At 40.3% G+C, this 19,608-nt stretch overlaps 1 protein-coding gene across 3 annotated transcripts in view; it reads left to right on the plus strand.

Annotated features, from left to right (window-relative positions):
* The window catches only part of cnbd1 (cyclic nucleotide binding domain containing 1), an 84,986-nt gene that overhangs the window by 8,900 nt on the left and 56,478 nt on the right, over positions 1 to 19,608 (plus strand). For 2 of the 3 annotated variants that reach the window (XM_048528642.1, XM_048528645.1), the window contains 2 exons: positions 8,008 to 8,118; positions 12,650 to 12,799. In XM_048528642.1, coding sequence (XP_048384599.1) covers positions 8,008 to 8,118; positions 12,650 to 12,799 — 261 coding nt within the window. The remainder of the gene's footprint in view (positions 1 to 8,007; positions 8,119 to 12,649; positions 12,800 to 19,608) is intronic. The other variant, XM_048528643.1, reaches the window with a different exon arrangement.

The raw sequence follows: 19,608 nt of genomic DNA on the forward strand, positions 1-19,608 counted from the left end.
GTTGGCACAGATTCGATGGGCTGAATGGCCTCTATCTCCTCTGTAAAGATTTTACATAATTGTTTTCTGTATCTCAGAGGTGTCAGTAAATGAAACTAAGCCTCTTAAAAATGAAAAACTGGTGTATAAATAAACCTAACTATATGATATTTGATATCAGAATTCACACTGCAGCAGCGCAAAGCTCTTAGTATTCTGTTGATATTTGTTCTGGTATGAATTCTGGCATTTCTCATTGCATGCAAAGTAGGCAGTTAAGCTATTTTCTGAATATATGCAAAATTAATGTTGTGTGGCAGTGGGTGAGCTTAGCACAGGAGTTTGAAGTTACTAAGCCACCAGAAATCGCAATATTCCGAATATTTTTTAGCATGTACTTATATTAGCTTTCTGTCTCATGACTATCAGCAATACCTGATGGGATATTTATGGAAAAAATCATTGTAATATCATGAAGTGTTAGAAGACAACCTATGATAAGTTTAGAAGGACTGTGAAATACAACAACCTTCAAATTGAAACTTAAACTGAAACCCTAGCTGTAAGATGAAATACAACTACTAAACCTCTGCAAATGTGATGAAAGCTATTCTATAGACCAGAAGGGCCAACCCTCTTAAGCAGTGAGGGGCTGGATGAACACAGCAGGCCAAGCAGCATCTTAGGAGCACAAAAAATGACATTTCGGGCCTGGACCCTTCATCAGAAAAGGGGGATGGGGAGAGGATTCTGAAATAAATAGGGAGAGAGGGGGAGACGGACTGAAGATGGATAGAGGAGAAGACAGGTGGAGAGGAGAGTATGGGTGGGGAGGTATGGAGGGGATACGTCAGTCTGGGGAGAACGGACAGGTCAAGGGGGCGGGATGCGGTTAGTAGGTAGGAAATGGAGGTGTGGCTTGATGTGGGAGGAGGGGATAGGTGAGAGGAAGAACAGGTCAGGCTGGCAGGGCTGAGCTGGGCTGGTTTTGGGATGCAGTGGGGGAGGGGAGATTTTGAACCTGCTGAAATCCACGTTGATACCATTGGGCTGCAGTGTTCCCAAGCGGAATATGAGTTGCTGTTCCTGCAACCTACGGGTCGCATCATTATGGCACTGCAGGAGGCCCAGGATGGACATGTTGTCTAAGGAATGGGAGGGAAGTTGAAATGGTTCGTGACTGGGAGGTGTAGTTGTTTACTGCAAAGCGGCCCCCAAGAGGTTTCCCCAATGTGGAGACTGTTTTTGGGACTGCTTGGACCAGTGGACTGGACTGTGTTCAAGTGTCCAGCAGAAAACCTAGACGAGTTTGCCACCACTGTCACGGATTTCATTAGCAAATGTGTGGAGGACTATATACCAAAGAAGCCAATCCGATTGTTCCCCAACCATAAACCTTGGATGAACTAGGAAATCCATTCTGTATTGAGGACCAGAAACACAGAATTCAAGTCGGGTGACCCAAACCAATACAGAAAATCCAAATATGACCTCTGCAAAGCTGTCAAGGAGGCCAAGAAGCACTACCAGACCAAGTTAGAGGCCCAGACCTACCAAACACATTCCTGCTGTTTATGGCATGGCCTAAATGACATCATGGGATACAAAATGAAATAGTGTAAGATAGCGGACAATGACACACCCCTCCCTGCTTGGTTTGAGCAGAATACCACCGGTGTGACAATGCCTGTCCCAACAGCCCCAGATGCACTGCTTCCCTCTGTCTCTGCTTCAGAAATCAGACCAGTCTTCCTGGGAGTCAATCTAAGGAAAGCGAATGGCCCAAATGGTGTCCCCAACCCAGCACTCAGATCCTGTGCAGACCAACTGATGGAGGTGTTCACCAACATCCTTAACGTCTCCCTCCTACAAACCGAAGTCTCCACCTGCTTCAAGAAGACCGGGATCTTCCCCCACTCAAGAAAACACATGCAATATGCCTTAATGACTACTGCCTAATAGCTCTGACTTCAATAATCATGAAGTGCTTTGTGAGGTGGTCATGGCGCACATCAACTCTCCCAACCTGTCTCAATCCCCCACAGTTTGCCTACTGACATTACAGATCCACAAAGGATGCCAAATACTTAGCCCTGCACTCATCTGGACAACAATAACACCTACATCAGACTCGTGCTTTTTGACTACAGCTCCGCCTTCAGCGCCATTATCCCCTCCAGACTGATCTCAAAACTGCCGTGACCATGGCCTTGGCTCTGCCCTCTGCAATTGGATCCTCAGCTTTCTGACCCATCGGCTGCAATCACTGAGTATAGATAACTGCACCTTCTCCCCAAGGCCACATACTCAGTCTCCTACTGTACTCCCTGCACACCTATGACTGTGTTGCCAAATTCCAAATGAATGCCATCTGCAAGTTCACTGATGACACTGCAGTAGTGGGACCAATATCTAAAAACGACAAGTCAAAATACAGAGGAAGAGAGACTTAGTGATGTGGTGCAATGAAAACAATCTGTCTCTCATCATCAGCAAAAACAAAGAACTGATCATCAACTTTGAAAAGAAAGGAGGAGAACATGCCCCCATCTACGTCAACAGAACTGAGGTTGAGAGGGTGAAAAAGCATCAACTTCTTCAGAGTGATGATAACTGATGACCTGTCCTAGACTTCCCGCGTAAATGTGACAGTCGAGAAGGCACAACAATGCCTCCTGTTCCTCAGGCGGCTCAGGAAATAAGGTCCCTTATCAAATTCTACGGATGCACCATTGAAAGCATACTGTCTGGGTGCATAACGGCTTGGTATGGCAGCTGCTCTGCCCAGGACCATAAGAAACTACAAAAGGTTGTGTGCACAGCCCAGGCTATCACGGAACCCAGACTCCCATCCATGGACTCTATTTACACTTCTCACCGCCATGGAAAGTCGGCCAACATCATCAAAGACCCACTGCACCCTGATAATGACCTCCTACAACCTCTTCCATCAGGTGGAAGATATAGAAGGCTGAACACACGCACAAGCAGGTTCGGGAACAGCTTCTTCCCGGCAGTTATTAGACTGTCGAATGGACTGTAACCTCAAATAATGTAACCTGCAAGGTAATCTGTATGCTTCTAAGTCTTTTTGATCTGTACATCCTTTGCTTGCTGTGATCTGCCTGTACCGCTCATAAACAAGGCTTTTCATTGTATTTCAGTACACGTGACAATAAAATCAATAAATCAATCAATGGTGGCTGAATGACACTGCATTATCATACAGCGGGGACATCTGCCTGTTCAGCATCATCTTCCTGCACCTCCAATTTCTCCTCTGTTCCTCCGGCTCATCACCAAATGGCCCTTCCAGAGCCTTACCATCTAAAGGTTCACACGTCTCTGGAACGTCTTGTTCTTGAGTCTGCAAAAACCATCACAGCTATCAAGATATTTTCAGGAGGGAATTGGAGGGAAACATCTCATCAGTCCATGCACAGGACCCATTCCCTTTGAGCCTGTGAATCTCCATCAGCTGTAAATCTGATGTGTGACCAGCTTTGGTGAAAGGAGTATGTGTCACCTGAGCAATACACTGATGAGCAACTGTTAGTGGAGATCCTGCAGAGGTCTGCAGCTGACCTATGAAAGAATCTAGTGATAAAAGAATTCAATGCCATTGCATGTTTGATTACTACTGGCAGCATGTGGTGATCAGTGACATGGAATTGGAGGTGCACATTGGCAATGGCATAGTTGTGCATAATCATCTGTATGATGACTCAGAGTCACCTCAGACTGAGGTATCGTGGCCTCTGCTAATAGATCCTTTGCTGAGGGTGGAGTCTCTTTCTCTTTTGAGGTTAGCACCTCTTCTGGGGCTATGCCTCTCCTGTGCAGGCAGATGCTCTTCATCTCCAATGGCCTCAAATTCTGAGGTTCCAACGTCTGTTTCTGCAGCCTTCCTGGTTGCTTAGATTGTCCAAAAAACCCTGATCACAATTTGGATGTCAATGTAATCCGGGGATGATTCCCTGAATCAGTAAATACTGATTCCTCTCGTGACCTGTGATGGGCTACTGCCCCTTTTATCTCAAGGAGGTGAATAGGTTAAATGGTTTCAGTTAGGAGTGTCTTTTTCATAAACTAAGATGAATGCAGTAAACTACTGAACAACAGATTAACAGATGTCTTCTGGACTGAAAAAGAATTAAGCAATCAAGCCAGTAAGGCAAAGATCATGGGCAGTGAGTGAAGGGAGTAGGTGATAGAAACAAGGAATCAGTGAAATATGCAAAGACTTGGATGGATGAGAACAATGCCTGGTGAATGTGCACAGAGGAACAAAGAACCGAAGACAGGAATTTGTTTAGCATGTGATTGTAAATTAGAGAATTGAAAGATAGCATGTGAAAGTGATCAAAGATGTATATAAGGAGTGAGCAGTTGTGGATTTTTAGAGTACAGTCTTAGGCTGCCTAAGGCTGATATCCCCAGTGTTTGCCTGGATAAGTGATTGTAGCCTGTACCTGAGTGTGCTGGTGGTTTGTCACATCTCTCCACAGCAGGAGTAAGCTGTTTCACCCATGGTCAACATTGGACTTGTGGTCAGAAATTTTGCTATCCTCCTTGATGTGATTCATGTCTGTCTCTGTTAGTCTGAGCCAGGCAGCTCCTAGACACTGGCCTCATTACCAAATTTGGCAAGCTTCAGAGAGTCAGGCTTTGAGAAATTCCGAAGAGTTTACAGGCCTCGACTCACTCCAGCCTCGTGGAAATGTAGCAAGTAGAAGGAAGGTGGGACATCATCATGTTAGATATGGCAGCCATTTGTTCCTGTCTCCTGCTTCTATTTGGGCCTCAAAATTCCAGGCCTAATTTTCTGCCCCAGAGCTGGAAAAGCAAGCAGTGAGCCATCTTCGAATTATTTTTCTAGATTACTGAGCAGTGAAATAAAAGGTGAACATTTCTGTTCCAGACCGTAGAAAGCCTTTTATTTTCTGTGGAGCAACAAGAGCAAATCAGCTCAGAAGTAACAAACAAAACTTGAAGAAAGTTTTAGAAGCTGAAATAATTAGAAGCTAGTCAATTGTTCTTTTAGTGTGCTAGCTGCAGTCATGTTTTGTAGGTCTCCAGTATATAATCTGTAACTTGTTATTGGTTTTATACGTGTATAATAAACTAAGTAGACATTAGGCTGGTGATTAATTTAATATTATCAATTATAATTATAATTAAAGACATTATCTGCAACTGTTACTACTCCCTTTACCTTTAATTCTGTGAAACCATTAATCTCTATTCTCCTTCACCTCTAAAATAATCCCTGACCATCCCTTCCGTTCCACTTGCTCCTCCCCCCTTTTCTACAGCAGAAAACCTATCACTTTTCTACCTCCCTGGAGTTCCAACACAGAGTTTTTAGCATTAACGCAGATGCTGCTAGATCTGCTGAGTTTGCCCAGCGCTTTCTCTTAGTTTGTTTCAGAATCTCCAATATCCATAATATTTTGCTTTTGGTCTAGTGATGCGGTTATCAACAGGAGCAGCACTGTTCTCCTCTTCTATAAATAATCTTCAACTAAATCATTGTATTCTTCATTTTATTTCTATTCTTATTGATTGTAAAATGTAGTCTTGGTGGAGAATCAACATCTGTCACCAAGAGTGGCTTGGCAGCACCATTACTGACCAAGCTGGTTGAATCTAAAAGATCAAATCAGTGAGATCGAGCTTGTGACAGGTGCTGAATGAAGCAATAAGAGGGGGAAATGTTTTTGACTTTATCCTCACCAATCTGCCTGTGACACTTGCATCTGTTCCTGAAAGTATCAGTAAGAGTGGCCACCGTGCAGTCTTTCTGAAGGACAAGTCTTGTCTTCACACTTATGACGATCTCCATTGTGTTGTGTGGTACTACTATTGTGCTAATTAGGATAGATTTCATAAAGGTCTAGGAATTCAAGATTGTGTATCTGTGAGGTGCCGTGATCGATCAGCAGTACAGAACTGTACTCAACCCCAACCTGTAAACTCATGCCCCACTCTACAATTACCATCTCGCCACAAGATCAACACTGCTTCAATGAAGAGTGCAGGAGGGCATGCCAGGAACAGTACCAGACTCAATAAAAGATTAGTGCTAACCTGGTCAAGTTACAACTCAGAGCAACTTGCTTGCTATGTAGCTCAAGCAGCAAATGATAGACAGAAATAAGGGATCCCACAACCAATAGATCAGATCTAAGCTCTGCAGTCTTGCCACGCCCAGTCGTGAATGATGCAGGACAATTAAACAGCTAGAGGAGGAGTCTGCGCAAATATCCCCATCCACAATGATGTGGGAGTCCAGTACATAAGTGCAAAAGATAAGGCTGAAGCATTTGCAAACAGACCAAATACCCTTAAAATATATTAACAAGATAGACTAGACCCCATTTTTCCTTCTTTTTAAAGGCAAGTGTAAGGTGCTGTGTTCTGGATACTGTTCAATTGGTCAAGGCTTGAAGCACAGCACGCTTTATTCTTACAGTATAGTTAAAATATGAACAAAAGAAAGAAGAATTAGAATAACTCAACTTTATTCGAAAACTTAACAATAGATTATTTAACTACTAAGCAACAACTGTTGCAATATGGTAACAACCCATAAACACACCTTTGCCAAAGGCAAATTCAGTAAAGTAGATTGTCTCACATACAATTCTCCAGTACAGCAAGAAGGACTATCAAGAGAAAACTCTGTGAGAGTGAGAGAGAGAGAGAGAAAACTCAAGCATTTTGCTAAAGCAAGGAGAAATGTATAGCACCTTCTAAACCTCAACTACTACTGAAAGTTAAAATTCTACTTCTGTGGGAACTAACATCATACTTCAGCCAGAAGTCCTAAGTGTATTATTCATCCTGGCCTCATCTGTATTACCCAGCATCGTACTTGCCAATCTCCAAACAGTTTAATTCACACCATGTGATATCAAGAAATGACTGAATGCACTGGATACTGCAATGGTTATGGACTCTGATAATATTCTGGCAATAGTGCTGAAAATCTGTGCCCCAGAATGTGCTTTGCCCCTGGCAACGTTGCTCCAGTACAGCTGTAGCAATGGCATCTCTCCCACAATGTGGAAAATTCCCCATTTGTTTCTTGTAGGCAAAAGGTTGCACCAAACCACATGGCCAATTTCTGCACCATCCCTCTAACCCTAATCTTCCGTAAAGTAATGAAAGGGGTCATCAACAGTGCAGCCAAGTAGCATTTGCTCAGCATTAACCTCTTCAGTGATGCTCAGTTTTGATTCCATCAGGATCACTCAGTTCATGACCTCATGCAGCCCTAGTTTAAACATGCACAAAACAGCTGAACTCCTAAAGTCTACTGAGAGTGACTGCCCATGACGTCACCACAGCATTTGAATGGGTGTTGCATCAATGAGCCTGAAAAAAATTAGAGTAAATGGAAATTGGAGAAAAGTCTCCAGTGTTCAGATCATACCTTATGTTTTATTTATCCATGGGATGTGGGTGTTGCTGGCTGGGTATACATTGTTTTGCCATCTTAATTGTCCTTGAGAAGGTACTGATGAGTTGTCTTCATGAATTGCTACAATCCATTTGCTGTTGGTGCACCAACAACACCATAAGGGAGGGAGTTTCAGGATTTTGACAGTGCACTAAAGACATGATGATATATTTTCAAAGGAGGGGAATTATCACTGCCATCTAGAAGGTCAAGGCCAGTTGATACATGGGAATACCGCTACTTGCAAATTTCCTTCATGACGCTTACTATCCTCACATGGAAATATATCACTGTTTGTTCGGTGTCGCTGGGTCAAAATTCTGGAACTCCCTTCCTAGCAGCATTCTGGAAATACCCATGCCAAGTGGACTGCAGTGATTTAAGAAGGAAGTACACCATCACCCTTTCAAGGGCAATTAACTATAAATAAATTAGTGCCAGCCTAGCCAGCAATGTCTACAATCCCAGAATTGACTTCTAAAAATTGAAGATTTGTGGATTTGTTTCCAGTAGAAATAATGGATGTTGCAGGTAAATAAGATTTTTATTTGCTTTATTTTTAGGGAAAATCATTATACAAAACCTGAGGCACATTTAACATTCATGCACCTATATCGAAGTATATTCCTTCAACCAAAACGCTTGCTGCCTAAGATTCCTGAGCGAACAATGAGGTGAGAAATCCAACCTATCTTGCAAGTACCAATAAGGACAAAGATAAACTTATATTGTTTTAAACAAATGAAATTCAAAGAAATGAAGGCAGAAACACTACTATATTTAATCGAGGAACGTTATTAATGTTGACGTTTTTTAACAGGATGAGTTAAACTAATGTTATTCATATTTGTTCATGAAATGTGGACATTGCTTGCATTTATTATTGATTCTAAATTGTGTTTGAAAAAGACATGATAAGCCAGCTTTTTGGTGCAATATATTTGAGTATAGGTAGACTGACAGTGCTATTAGGATGGGAATTTGAGGATTTTGACCCAGTCAGTTTGGAAGGGCTTAAGTTTTCAGCCTTGTTTGTGTGTGACTTGGAGTAGAACTTGAAGTTACATTGTCCCCATGTACCTTGATCATTCATTTCCCCGTGTTTTAAAGGCATACATGCTGACTCACATTTTTGGAAAGACTTGATTGGCAAGGAAGGCATTGAAGAAGCAAACAGCAAAAGATTCCTCCTCCTGACCAAATACCTAGAACATTGTCTGGTCACAATAAACACCTTTTTATGCCAAAAGGCCAAATACAAGATCTCATGGTAATAGCTTTAATCCAAGATTGGCAAAATTGTTCCAACTTTGCTTGTATCACTGCCCACGTGAGTGTTCTGGAGGATGTTTGCAGTATCTCCCATGACAAGATATGATGACTGTTGAACTGATTATTTTCGAATCTGGTCAACTCTGGCCATCAGCCTGACCTCGTAATAGCAGCAGCAGCAGAAGCACTGACACAAAAATTTCAATGTTGATAGAGTCAAAGAAAGATCTGTTTACTCCATGCTTTATGACCAACCTGTCAATGCTCAATGAAGAGTGTCCACTGAATGTCTACAACTTCTGGTCTGCGCTTAATTTAATCAGAAATAGTCCAGGTGAGAAGACTTAGGTTTCTCTACCAGGAAACATCAAGACTGGTTTGAAGAGATTGACAAAAGGATCTCAAGGCTACTAAATCGCAAGCACAAGATATTCCTGAACTGGAAAAAGCACCAAAATTTTAGGGAAAGAAAGCAGTTCGACTGACTACTGAAGGCTGAGGCCCAACAAACGTATCTGTGATCTGAAGAACTAGTGATGGGGTGTGAAAGGTGAAGAGAATCCAACAACTCACCAACAGATGCATGGATTCCTCATCTACAATCTGAGCACCCAAGGATCTACCCAACAGAGAATGAAGAATGGAATGGTCCATATCAAAGAAAAAGAAGAAGCATTCCAAGGATCTTCTCAACTGTGGCTTGCTGCTCAATGTGAGTGCCTGGACCTCATCCCTTGCATGCTACCCATCCCTACCTCAGCACAACACAGGTCAACCTGAGCTTGAATAAGTAACTTGACATCTGACAACCAACAGGTCCACATTTATCTGTTTATTCTCATCCCCCTACTTATCTGTTCTAACTAGATAATTTTCTATGATTCCTCAAGGCCTTTCTGGAGGATTCTGCTGATCTTGCCATTAATGTTGCACAAGTTTTTTTTTCTGGAGAATTCTTGCTTGGTTTTACTGTGTACGTGGAAATCCCAATGCAGCTCTGACAGTCTCTTACAAATTATTTAATTCTTACAATGATGAGCCACTGGACAATGTGGATCAATGCCGAGGCTGCCCAGAGAAGATTCATTAGGTTGATTTGGGGTATAGATGGATTTTCTTATGAGGAGAGGCTGAGTAGGTTGGGTCTGTACTCATGGAGTTTAGCTGAATGAGAGGCAATGTTATTGAAACATATAAGGTTCTTAGTGGCTTTGGAAGGGTAAACATTAAGAGTTCATATTTATTTATCAGAAGAGTGTCATTGGTCCTCTTTTGTGCATTGGAGACACTTCAAATCCTTTGGGAAATATCTCCAATGATGCTTCTGCAAAGTGCTGCAAATCCACTGGCAGGATAGGTGCTTTAACATAAATGTTACTCTCAGGTCACCATCTCTAACATCTTGGAACTGGTTATAGTAAATCAGCTTGTTGGCCAGACCACATTGTCTACATGCCAGACACAAGGCCCCCAAAACAAGCTGCCCAAACTTCATCATGGCATGTGATAACTAGTAGTGCAGAGAAAAAGCTGCAAGGATGTCTCAAAGCTTCCCTAAAAAAAATCACAATATTCCCATTGACTTCTGGGAATCTATAACCCATGACTGCTTATATTGGAGAAAAAGCATCCTCAAAACTGCAAACCAATTTGTGCATCTTCCATAGGACTTGAAGGAGGCTAAGTGGAAGAAGTGGAAGGAGTGTGCTAAAGCCCAAGTATCACAAGCATCTGAATCAAGGGCAGCACGGTGGCTCAATGGTTAGCACTGCTTCCTCACAGGCCATGGAGCCGGGTTCAGTTCCACCTTTGAGCAACTGTCTGTGTGGAATTTGCACATTCTTCCTGTGTCTGTGTGGATTTCCTCCAAGTGCTCTAGTTTCCTTTCACAGCCCAAAGATGCGCAGATAGGTGGATTGGCTATGTTAAATTGCCCATAGTATCCAAGGATATGTGGGCTGAGTGGGTTAACTATGGGAAACGCAGGAATACAGGGATAGGGTAGGGGATGGCAGATCTGGGTGGAATGCTCTTTGGAGGGTCAGTGTGGAATCAATGGGCCAAATTGCCTACTTCTACACTGTAGGGATTCTATGATTCTAAGTACCATCTGCCCAGATGAACTGTTTAATCATTACAACTCTGTAGTGAAAGAAGGCCATCCTCAATCCCAAAGTGCTGTCTGAGAGAAAGAGGTGAATTGCTGCAATTCAATTTGTAGATGGGACACTTTACAACCACTACCAGTGACCGAAGGAATGATTTTTTAAGGTGGTGGAAGGGGTGTTAGTTCACAGGCCCTTTGACCTGGATGCCTTCGAGCTCCTTGGTTGTTGTTGCAGCTACACTCAAGTTGAAAGAATTTAATTGAATATTTGATGTGTGCCTCTTAGCTGTTGGATAGACGTTAAGGAGTCGGAAGTTCCAGCCTCTGACCTGCTTTTGTAGCTGCAGTATTAATGTGCCTGGTACATTTAAATTTCTGGTCAGTGGTAAAATCCCATAAGTTGATGCTGACAAATTCATGGATGATTTAAATGAAAGGGAGATGGTTAGATTATCTCTTGTTGGAAATGATCATTATCTGCCACTTACATGGTAAAACTGTTACATGTCGCTTATCTCCTTAAGCCAGAGTGTTGTCCATATATTGCTGCACATGGACACAACTGCTTCAGTATCTAAGGAGTCACGGGCTGGTTAGCTTCAATAGCTGTCTTGTGATGCAGAGTAATGCCTACAACAAGATTCAATACCTGCACTTTCTGAGGTCACTATGGAAATTGGGTTTTTTCAACTTTGCTCCTCTCCTGAGGTGATCCTCAAGTTAAAACTCACCACCAGCTATCTCTGTCTGTTTAATAAGAGAACAGCTGTATGGTCCTGTGGGACTTTACCTATTTAAGAAGTTGTGAACAGTGCAATGCACCAGACTGCCTTCAACAAATATCCCTGCTTTCACCTTTATGATGGCAGGTAGGTCATTGATGAAGTAGCTGAAGATAGTTTGACAAAACTTAATGGGGAGAATTCCACTTCTCTTCATAATAATAGTGCCTTGTCTGTCTAAAAGCTTGTGTAACCTAGAGCCATGTTTAATATCTCAGCTAAAAGACAACACATCTGGCTCCTTCAGTACTGAAGTATTATGTGAATTATGTGCTAAAGTCTCAGGACTTGTAGGTCAGTTGCAAAATGTGATATAATTTACTTCTAATCAAATCTGTCAATATGTATTTTGTGATGATACTATGGCTTTAAGCATGTATTTTGTCCTGGTTATTTTGGAATAGAGGTTTTAAGATAGCAGTGATGAACTATCTCTTCCAAGCCAATAAAATAAACAGCTTGTGAGATCCATTTGTTGTAATGTTAGAACAATAGAGGCAGCATAATGAGTGAGTCAGAAAGCCACAGATTGTTGTTGGGGTTTCGAAGTTGGTTGTGAAAACTGCCATACCTCTCTCTTTGCCAGAATTTTCTCATGGTTATTTTCCTCCTGGACTGGAGAAATACCGACAATCCATTTTAGTGAATTTGCCTTTGCTAAGGGTGTGTTTATGGATTGTTATTATACTAGAACAGTTGCTGGTTAGTAGTTAAATAATCTATTATTCTGTAAAGTTTTTCAGTAGAGTTAAAGTTGTACTAGTTCTGCTTTCTTTTGATTGTATTTTAACTGTGATAAGAATAAAGTGTGTTTTGCTTAAAGCTGAGTATTGTAACCAATTGAATGACATGTGGAACACAGCACCTTACACTTAACTTTAAATAACATAAAACTTAGGGTCTAGCTATGTTCTTGATATATTTAAAGGGGGATTTGGTCTGGTTCATAGCAACTTAAATAAGAAAACTGTTTAAACTTTTATTTTAAATAACCATTTTAACTTTGAGTATTTATTTTTGCCTTTGATTTTTTGGTCTGTTAAGCAGCACGGTGCACCAGAACTCAAATACAAAGGAATTAGTAAATAAAGATCAAGATTACTTAAATAAACTGCTGGACGAGAAAAGCATGGAGGATGTACCAAAGCATATGCAGAAAAAGGTCAGGATCCTAATGAAGATACTTAAAAAGCCGTAAGTATGAGAAAATGAGTAGAGTTACAATTGTTCTTATGTACTAATATTAAAAAATGCTAATTTAGCAAAACTAACTACTTGTTTAATCTAAAATTTGTTCCAAGCTGTGAATTAAATTCTGAAGCAGACAGATATTACTCTCCCTATAATTTGAGTTTCTGATTGTAGCAAATCTCAATGCAGTTGCCATGGTCATTGTTAATATTTTTAGAAGCGTTTTATCCTGCAGAGCTTTACTTAATAGAAATTTGATTGAGATTATCCATACAGGAATTGTACCAGCTATGCATCCCTTTAAGCTAAATCAAATCTAGTGCCTGAGGATGAAAGGTAAATGCTCTAATTTAGTGTGCTGAAGAGCTCTGTCCATGAGGGAGAATAACGATTTGAACCACCAAACTTTGGTAATTAGAAATGAACTGCTATGAAGTAACTCTCACTTATTACAGATGTCACTACATTGAAGCCCTGGAGCAAAGCAAAAATGTACTACTATGCAGTTGGTTGAGATAGCCATTATCAGTAGGCAACCATTTCAGGCCACAGATTGATTTCACTGATGTTGGTGTTGAGAATAAAGGGACCTAGATTAAATGCAAGAGATTAAGTTCCTGTACCTATTGTATTCTCAAATTCACCAGCATCTTCCAGAACATGAATGTTTTGGGTTTCTTTTATCCATTCATCCTGTTGCTGTGGCTCTGGTGACTTTATTCTGCAAATGTTTTTCCAGTTGCTTTCAACAAGATCAGTAGATTGTTCCATATGCAAGACATTTTCTGCCTGCAAATTCATGTGGTCATCCATATATCCTGTACATCTTTCTCTCTGTCTTGTTTATGCTGTTCAGTTGCTGTTCCACTTCAAGCAATCTGCTGCTTTTCTCTTGGCTTAACTGAAGGCTAGCCATTTGAGTAAGCAGTGTCATTATCCGTCCCTCATGGCCTTGCAGACTGCAGCTATCACCAAAGCATGTCATGCTGGAAGTTTTATATTTCCAATCAGTTGCTCTTAGTATTTCAGATTAGTTGATTTATCAATTTTTCTTTACCTTTAAATTTACATTTTCTGGCCAAATTTTTCATTGTTGTTCCAGAGTTGTCAATCAGTAGACTCAGCTATCTCCTACCTGAGGTCTTGAAATTAAAATTGATAGATCTGTGGATTTGACAACAATTGAAAATGGGTATTGAATCTTGCAAAAAATTTGTCTGTGTTTTTTGCTGCCTTCTTCACTTAACTCCCTGCTATTAAATTAAATTTAATAATTTGTCTCTAACCCATGGAAGAATATAGCTAAGCATCTCTTCATGACTACTAGCTTTTAACATAAACTGAATGACAATCTACATGTCTGTTTCTAATTTTCAACGGTCTATGTGCTAACTCCAGTATCATGTGACCTGTAGTTTCACACTCATCACTGCCCATGTCGACGTTTTGTTTTTGCATTTTGACATGATTCATTCAGTCTTTTTTTCTAACAGTAGTGTGGTATCAACGTTAAATTGAAAAGTTGTCACTGTGTTATGAGTTCTGGTTGTTTTTCAGTTCTCAGATGTTTGAAATAATCAATTTAATTTTAACTCTTTGTTTATATCCAATATGCCAGCTGCCAGTTTAGAAGACTGTGTAGGTCAGTGTTTTTTTTCTGAAGAAGGGTCCTGACCCAAAACGTCTCATGCTGCCTGGCCTGCAGTGTTCCTCCACATCCACACTGTGTTATTTCTGACTCCAGCATCTGCAGTTCATGCTATCTCTAGGTCAGTGTAGTGCTACCCACAAACCTAACACATCAGAACATCATGAGTTGTAACACATACAATTGGTTTTTGGCTAGTTTCTGAATCTTTACAGACAATATAACAAATTGGCTTGTAATTAGAAAAGAAAACACAAATTAAACAGAGATCTTTCTAATTAAAACTTTACCGTTGGTAATAACAGCCAACAACAAGTAGTGATGAAGCAAGTGGATTTCAAGATAAGAGCAAGCATTATCTTTTTGTTACCTTTCTTCTCCATGATTACTCATGTAAACATTCATTCATGTGAATGTATGCATACATGGCATACACCAATGGTTATAAAATATCAAAGAGGGCTTTTAATCATCATTCTAATCTGCCTTTCTTCTGTTTATCTGTATCCATCTTAAAGTATAAGTTGCACACTCCTATAGCGTATCAGAGCAACACTGTAAACATGCCAAGTTATATATGTCTGCTGTGGAAAACTCTAAAAAATTAACATCAAGGAATGATAGCTCTGAGATCAGTTTATCAGCTGAAATGGATGGTGAAAGCAGACATCCAGAGATACACAAGAAATGTCTTGAGTGCTTTCCCAGATGCTGAACCCACTGATTTTTCAAACATTAGTCTAAAACAATTCTAAAACAAAGGATGCTAATGCTGCCAATATTCCTTACAATTGTTAGATTTTCCAAACACCTTTAAATTCAAAGGACAGGTCCAAAATAGTCCACTTGTTCATTGGTGCGGTCATGAACAACAACTTTTCAAAACTACAGTTCCACCACAGAACATGTGTTAACTCCAAGACTATTACAACAGACCGCGAATTTTGGAGTCCTGATCCTAGTCAGTGTATCTCTCAGGAATGCTCAATCTGCTGCTACAGTAAACTTGCCTTGCAGTTTGGTTTTAATATGGTTCTTGTCTCCACACTCTAGGATGTGATTGCACTGGAGGGGGTGCAAGGACGATTCACCAAGATGTTCCCTAAGATAGAATACTTTAGCTATGAATAGAGGTTGGATAATTTCGGGTTGCTTACTCTGAGCAGAGAAGGCTGAGGGGAGAGCTAATTGAGCTGTATAAGATATGAGGGGCAATGAACAGGTTGAAGAAAAAGCAGCTGCTCCCCTCAATTAAAGGGTCAATAACAAGGGGTGGGGGGCACTTTTTTAAGGTGAAAGGCATGAATTTTAGAGGAAATTTGAGGAAAATGTTTTTGCCCAGAGGGTGCTGGGGATCCAGAATGTACAGTAGGGGTTGGAGGGGTGTTGAGACCGGTAACCTCACAACCTTTAAAAAGTACTTGGACGAGCATTTGAAATATCATAATTTTCAAGTCTATGCAGCAAGTACTGAAGGTGGGACAGTTGTAGATTTAGTTTTGGCAGTACAGATGTAATAGACCGAAGAGCCTCCACTGTTCAGTACATTTCTATGATTCCACGTTGGCGATGTCAGATTGAGAGTTTTCAATGTGAGGCTTCGCTGTCCTCGTTGCTATCCACAGGTCTGCGTCCACATAGATCGATGACCAAGGTCAGATCTGAAGCAGACACTGTCTCTTAAGTAAGCATCACATCTGTCAGACATTCGGTTCCACCAAAATGCACCAGATGTTCTAAGACACGAGCAATATCAGACAGGAATTTAGCAGTGGATTCTTCAGAGTCACTTGTAGGGCTGTTTTCAGACTTAGCACAAGGATGCTGACAGGCATCACCAAAGAAGTAACTGGTGACTCCCATCATTCACTCATCTTATAATTCAGATTCTGAACCTCCTCCCCCTTGTACAAATGTCCATCATTTATTGGACTAAAGACACAGGAAAAAGCAAGTTCCATAATGTTGGCCCATGCATTTCCTACGTTCTTTATTGAATTGGTATAGAACGATGTACATTGCTCAACCTTCATGAGGGAATCTTGTACAAAACTCAGAAAACAGGGCCTATAAACATCAAAACAGAGTGAACTTTTGTCAGTCTGAAAGTTGCACACATTTTAATTTTGTGTTGGACAGTAGAAGCAATTATTTAAAAATACAAAAGCTGGCTTACATTATGAGAATTTATTTATTGACTTGTTTTGTTAGCCATAATTCATTTCCTTTAGGAAAAGAAATTCTGCTATTTGTATCTGGTCTGCCCTACATGAACATAAGAACCCTTAGCAATGTAGTCGACTGCCCTCTGAAATGCAAGACAATCAGTTGAGGAAAGTTAGGAATTGGTCATGAATGCTGGCCCAGCCAGCAACACCTACATTCTGTAAATTAATTAAAAAAAAACACACCCCAAGTTGAACATCGTCTCCTTCAGCAGAATGGGATTCTTATTTGGGTTACCCTTACATATGCTGGCCCAGATATTTCCATTTGCAACATGTGTGTTAGTTAATTAGTTAGTTAAGAAATTGAGGGTTTGATCTCAAAGTTGCAAGATTAAAGCAGTACAGTAGCACAACCTGGCTTTGGAGCCTTGGTGAACAACAGGACAAACAGTATACTCTTTCAGAAATAATGTTTAAGAACTGGGGAAACAAAATAGAACAACTGAAAAGGATGGTGAATTGAATATAATCTAATACAAAAGGATAAATACAGAGGAGGATTTTGAAAGAGACAGAAAGGAAAAGTTAGAAGATAAATAAAATTGAACATTTAAACATCTTCTAAAACAATCGACAATGTAAAGACATTAAACTTGACATTTATAATTACTCAGTACTTGGAAAGAAAGATTGGTTTATTGCAATAATAACAGAGAATGGAGAGAAAGGTCATTGACATTTCAAGTTGTTGAGATCTGGCAAAAGTTAGAACGGTATAAAATACCTGGGAAAAGAAATTCACTCAGCAATTCATGTTAGGATGAGAGTTGACAAACATGCCCACAAATCGAAAGGTGAATATTGGTATTGGAAAACAGAGTAACATCATCCCACTGTTAAGGATTTGGAAGAAATAGTTATCCAATGCAAGATATTCTGAATTTGAACAATGGCATGCTAACAGTGTAAGGGAGAACTGAGGAACAACCCAACTCAGAGGATACGTAAAGGAAAAGATGTTAACTATATGTTCCATGTCATGGAAACAGATCATCCTGCTGTCCTAGTCTTGAGTAGTTTTGAAGAGCTTCAGATTGTCATAGTTAAATTATTGGGTAAATGAGATAACACTGAGGTTTATATATAGCACATCCTTTGAAAAGAGCTGTTCAGTCAGATGCAAAAGAAGTCAGATCCACCTAGAGTATTTTAATGGAGATATTTAGATGCTTTGAAGATTTTGAGTATCACTTTGCCATTCAAACCAATGATGAAACTGATGACTCATCCCCTGTGTAAAACTCCAGCAGAACTGAAAATGAAGAGAGCTCCAACAGGTGGAAGAAAAGAACATGATCGTTAGTGTAAGGGAGCCGACATCTGGGTAAATTCCATCATGGCGACAGAAAAACATAATTGGTAGTAAAGTATTTGCCTGACTGCCAAAGATCTTAGCCAAACCATAAATGGAGATCATAACTCAATTCCAATACTGGAGGTGATCCTAACAGCATTGACAAGACAAAGATTTTTAGTTAGCTCATTGTCAGATAAGGCTGCTGGAATGTGAAATGAGACACAGAATCTTCACTGGGCTGATCACATTTGGCAGATAATGGACTGGGCAAAAGAAGATTCCAAGACAAACAGCCAGCAGCACGTAGACAACCCTGAGACTTGAACAGTGCAAAACAAATGATTCAATTATTTATCTTAAGTTAGTGAATTTTAAAGTTAATACAGGAGGGTATCAAGAAGCATCATATTTAACAATTATTTAATCGTATATTTAATTACGATGCAATATAGATGGTAAGTAACTGTTGTCTTGTGATTACAAAGTAATTCAAAGTAAATACGCCTGTAGTAAGTGTTTTCACCTTGGGTAAGACTTTATAAGCTGGAGCCTGAGCTACAAACACTGTAGCACATCAAGCAGGCGGCAAGTTACCTTGACACTTAAGATAGGGTGTGATCAAATCCCTTAGGATGCAGTGTTCTAATTCAGTTATTGGTCATCAAAAAGAGGGTGTTAATGTGATTGCTGGGAGTAAGGGGACCCAGAAGGTAGGAGCATAGGAACCTCAGACTTTGCATTTGTACAACAGTATTTTATTTGTTTGGATGAGAGTGAGGCCTGCAGGATGGATGAGCTAACTGACTATGGTACTTTGCTACAGGAAGCCATTTAAATGGGTGGAACTAAAAGGAATATAATGGTAGAAAGGAAGAATATGGTGATGGGAATTGACATTGTTTTCCTTTGCAAAGTTAAGAAGACTGTATTGCTTGCTTGAAGTCAGTGTTGACATTTGTCAAGCCTGGAGCTTAATTTAGATGAGGAGGGGTGGAATCAGTCATTACGGCCCATTTTGGTACCAACAATATTGTCATTGACAAGGAAGATGACTTGCATAGTCTGTATGAAGAACGAAGGAGAACCTCAAAGGTGTCATGAAAAGTAAGCATGGGGCAAATAAGATTAGAGAAATTAATGTGTGGCTCAAAGATTAATACAGTAAAAATTGGGTTTGTGGAGCACTGGCAGTAGTGCAGGCTACAACATAGCAATGGTCTGCACCTGAACCAATATGGAGCCAGTGTTCAAGTGAGCAGGTTAACCAGGGAAGTAGAGAGGGTTTCAGATTTATTAATGGGGAAGGGGTCAAAGTTAAGAAGTTGTGGAAAATCAAAGATTGGACTCAAGTCAAGAGAAAATGCTGTTAATATGTTGTGATGAAGGTACATTTCTCTTTTAGGTCCATGAAGGTGACTTGTATTTTTTTAACAAGATCAGAAAACTATTGTTAATGTTGTGTTCATATATCAGCTCCAAGAAAAAATGCAACTTATTTTAAAGAAGAACCAGCTACTTAGGGAATTAAGGTGATTAAAGATATTCATATAATGTGGATATTGCTGTCTGGCATTTATTGCCTATTTTTGGCTCCATTGTGGAAATTGTGGTGAGCTACCTTCAGTCCAGGGAAGACAGA

Source organism: Stegostoma tigrinum, chromosome 5 (genome assembly GCF_030684315.1).
Source record: "Stegostoma tigrinum isolate sSteTig4 chromosome 5, sSteTig4.hap1, whole genome shotgun sequence".
In the NCBI taxonomy this organism is placed as follows: Eukaryota; Metazoa; Chordata; class Chondrichthyes; order Orectolobiformes; family Stegostomatidae; genus Stegostoma; species Stegostoma tigrinum.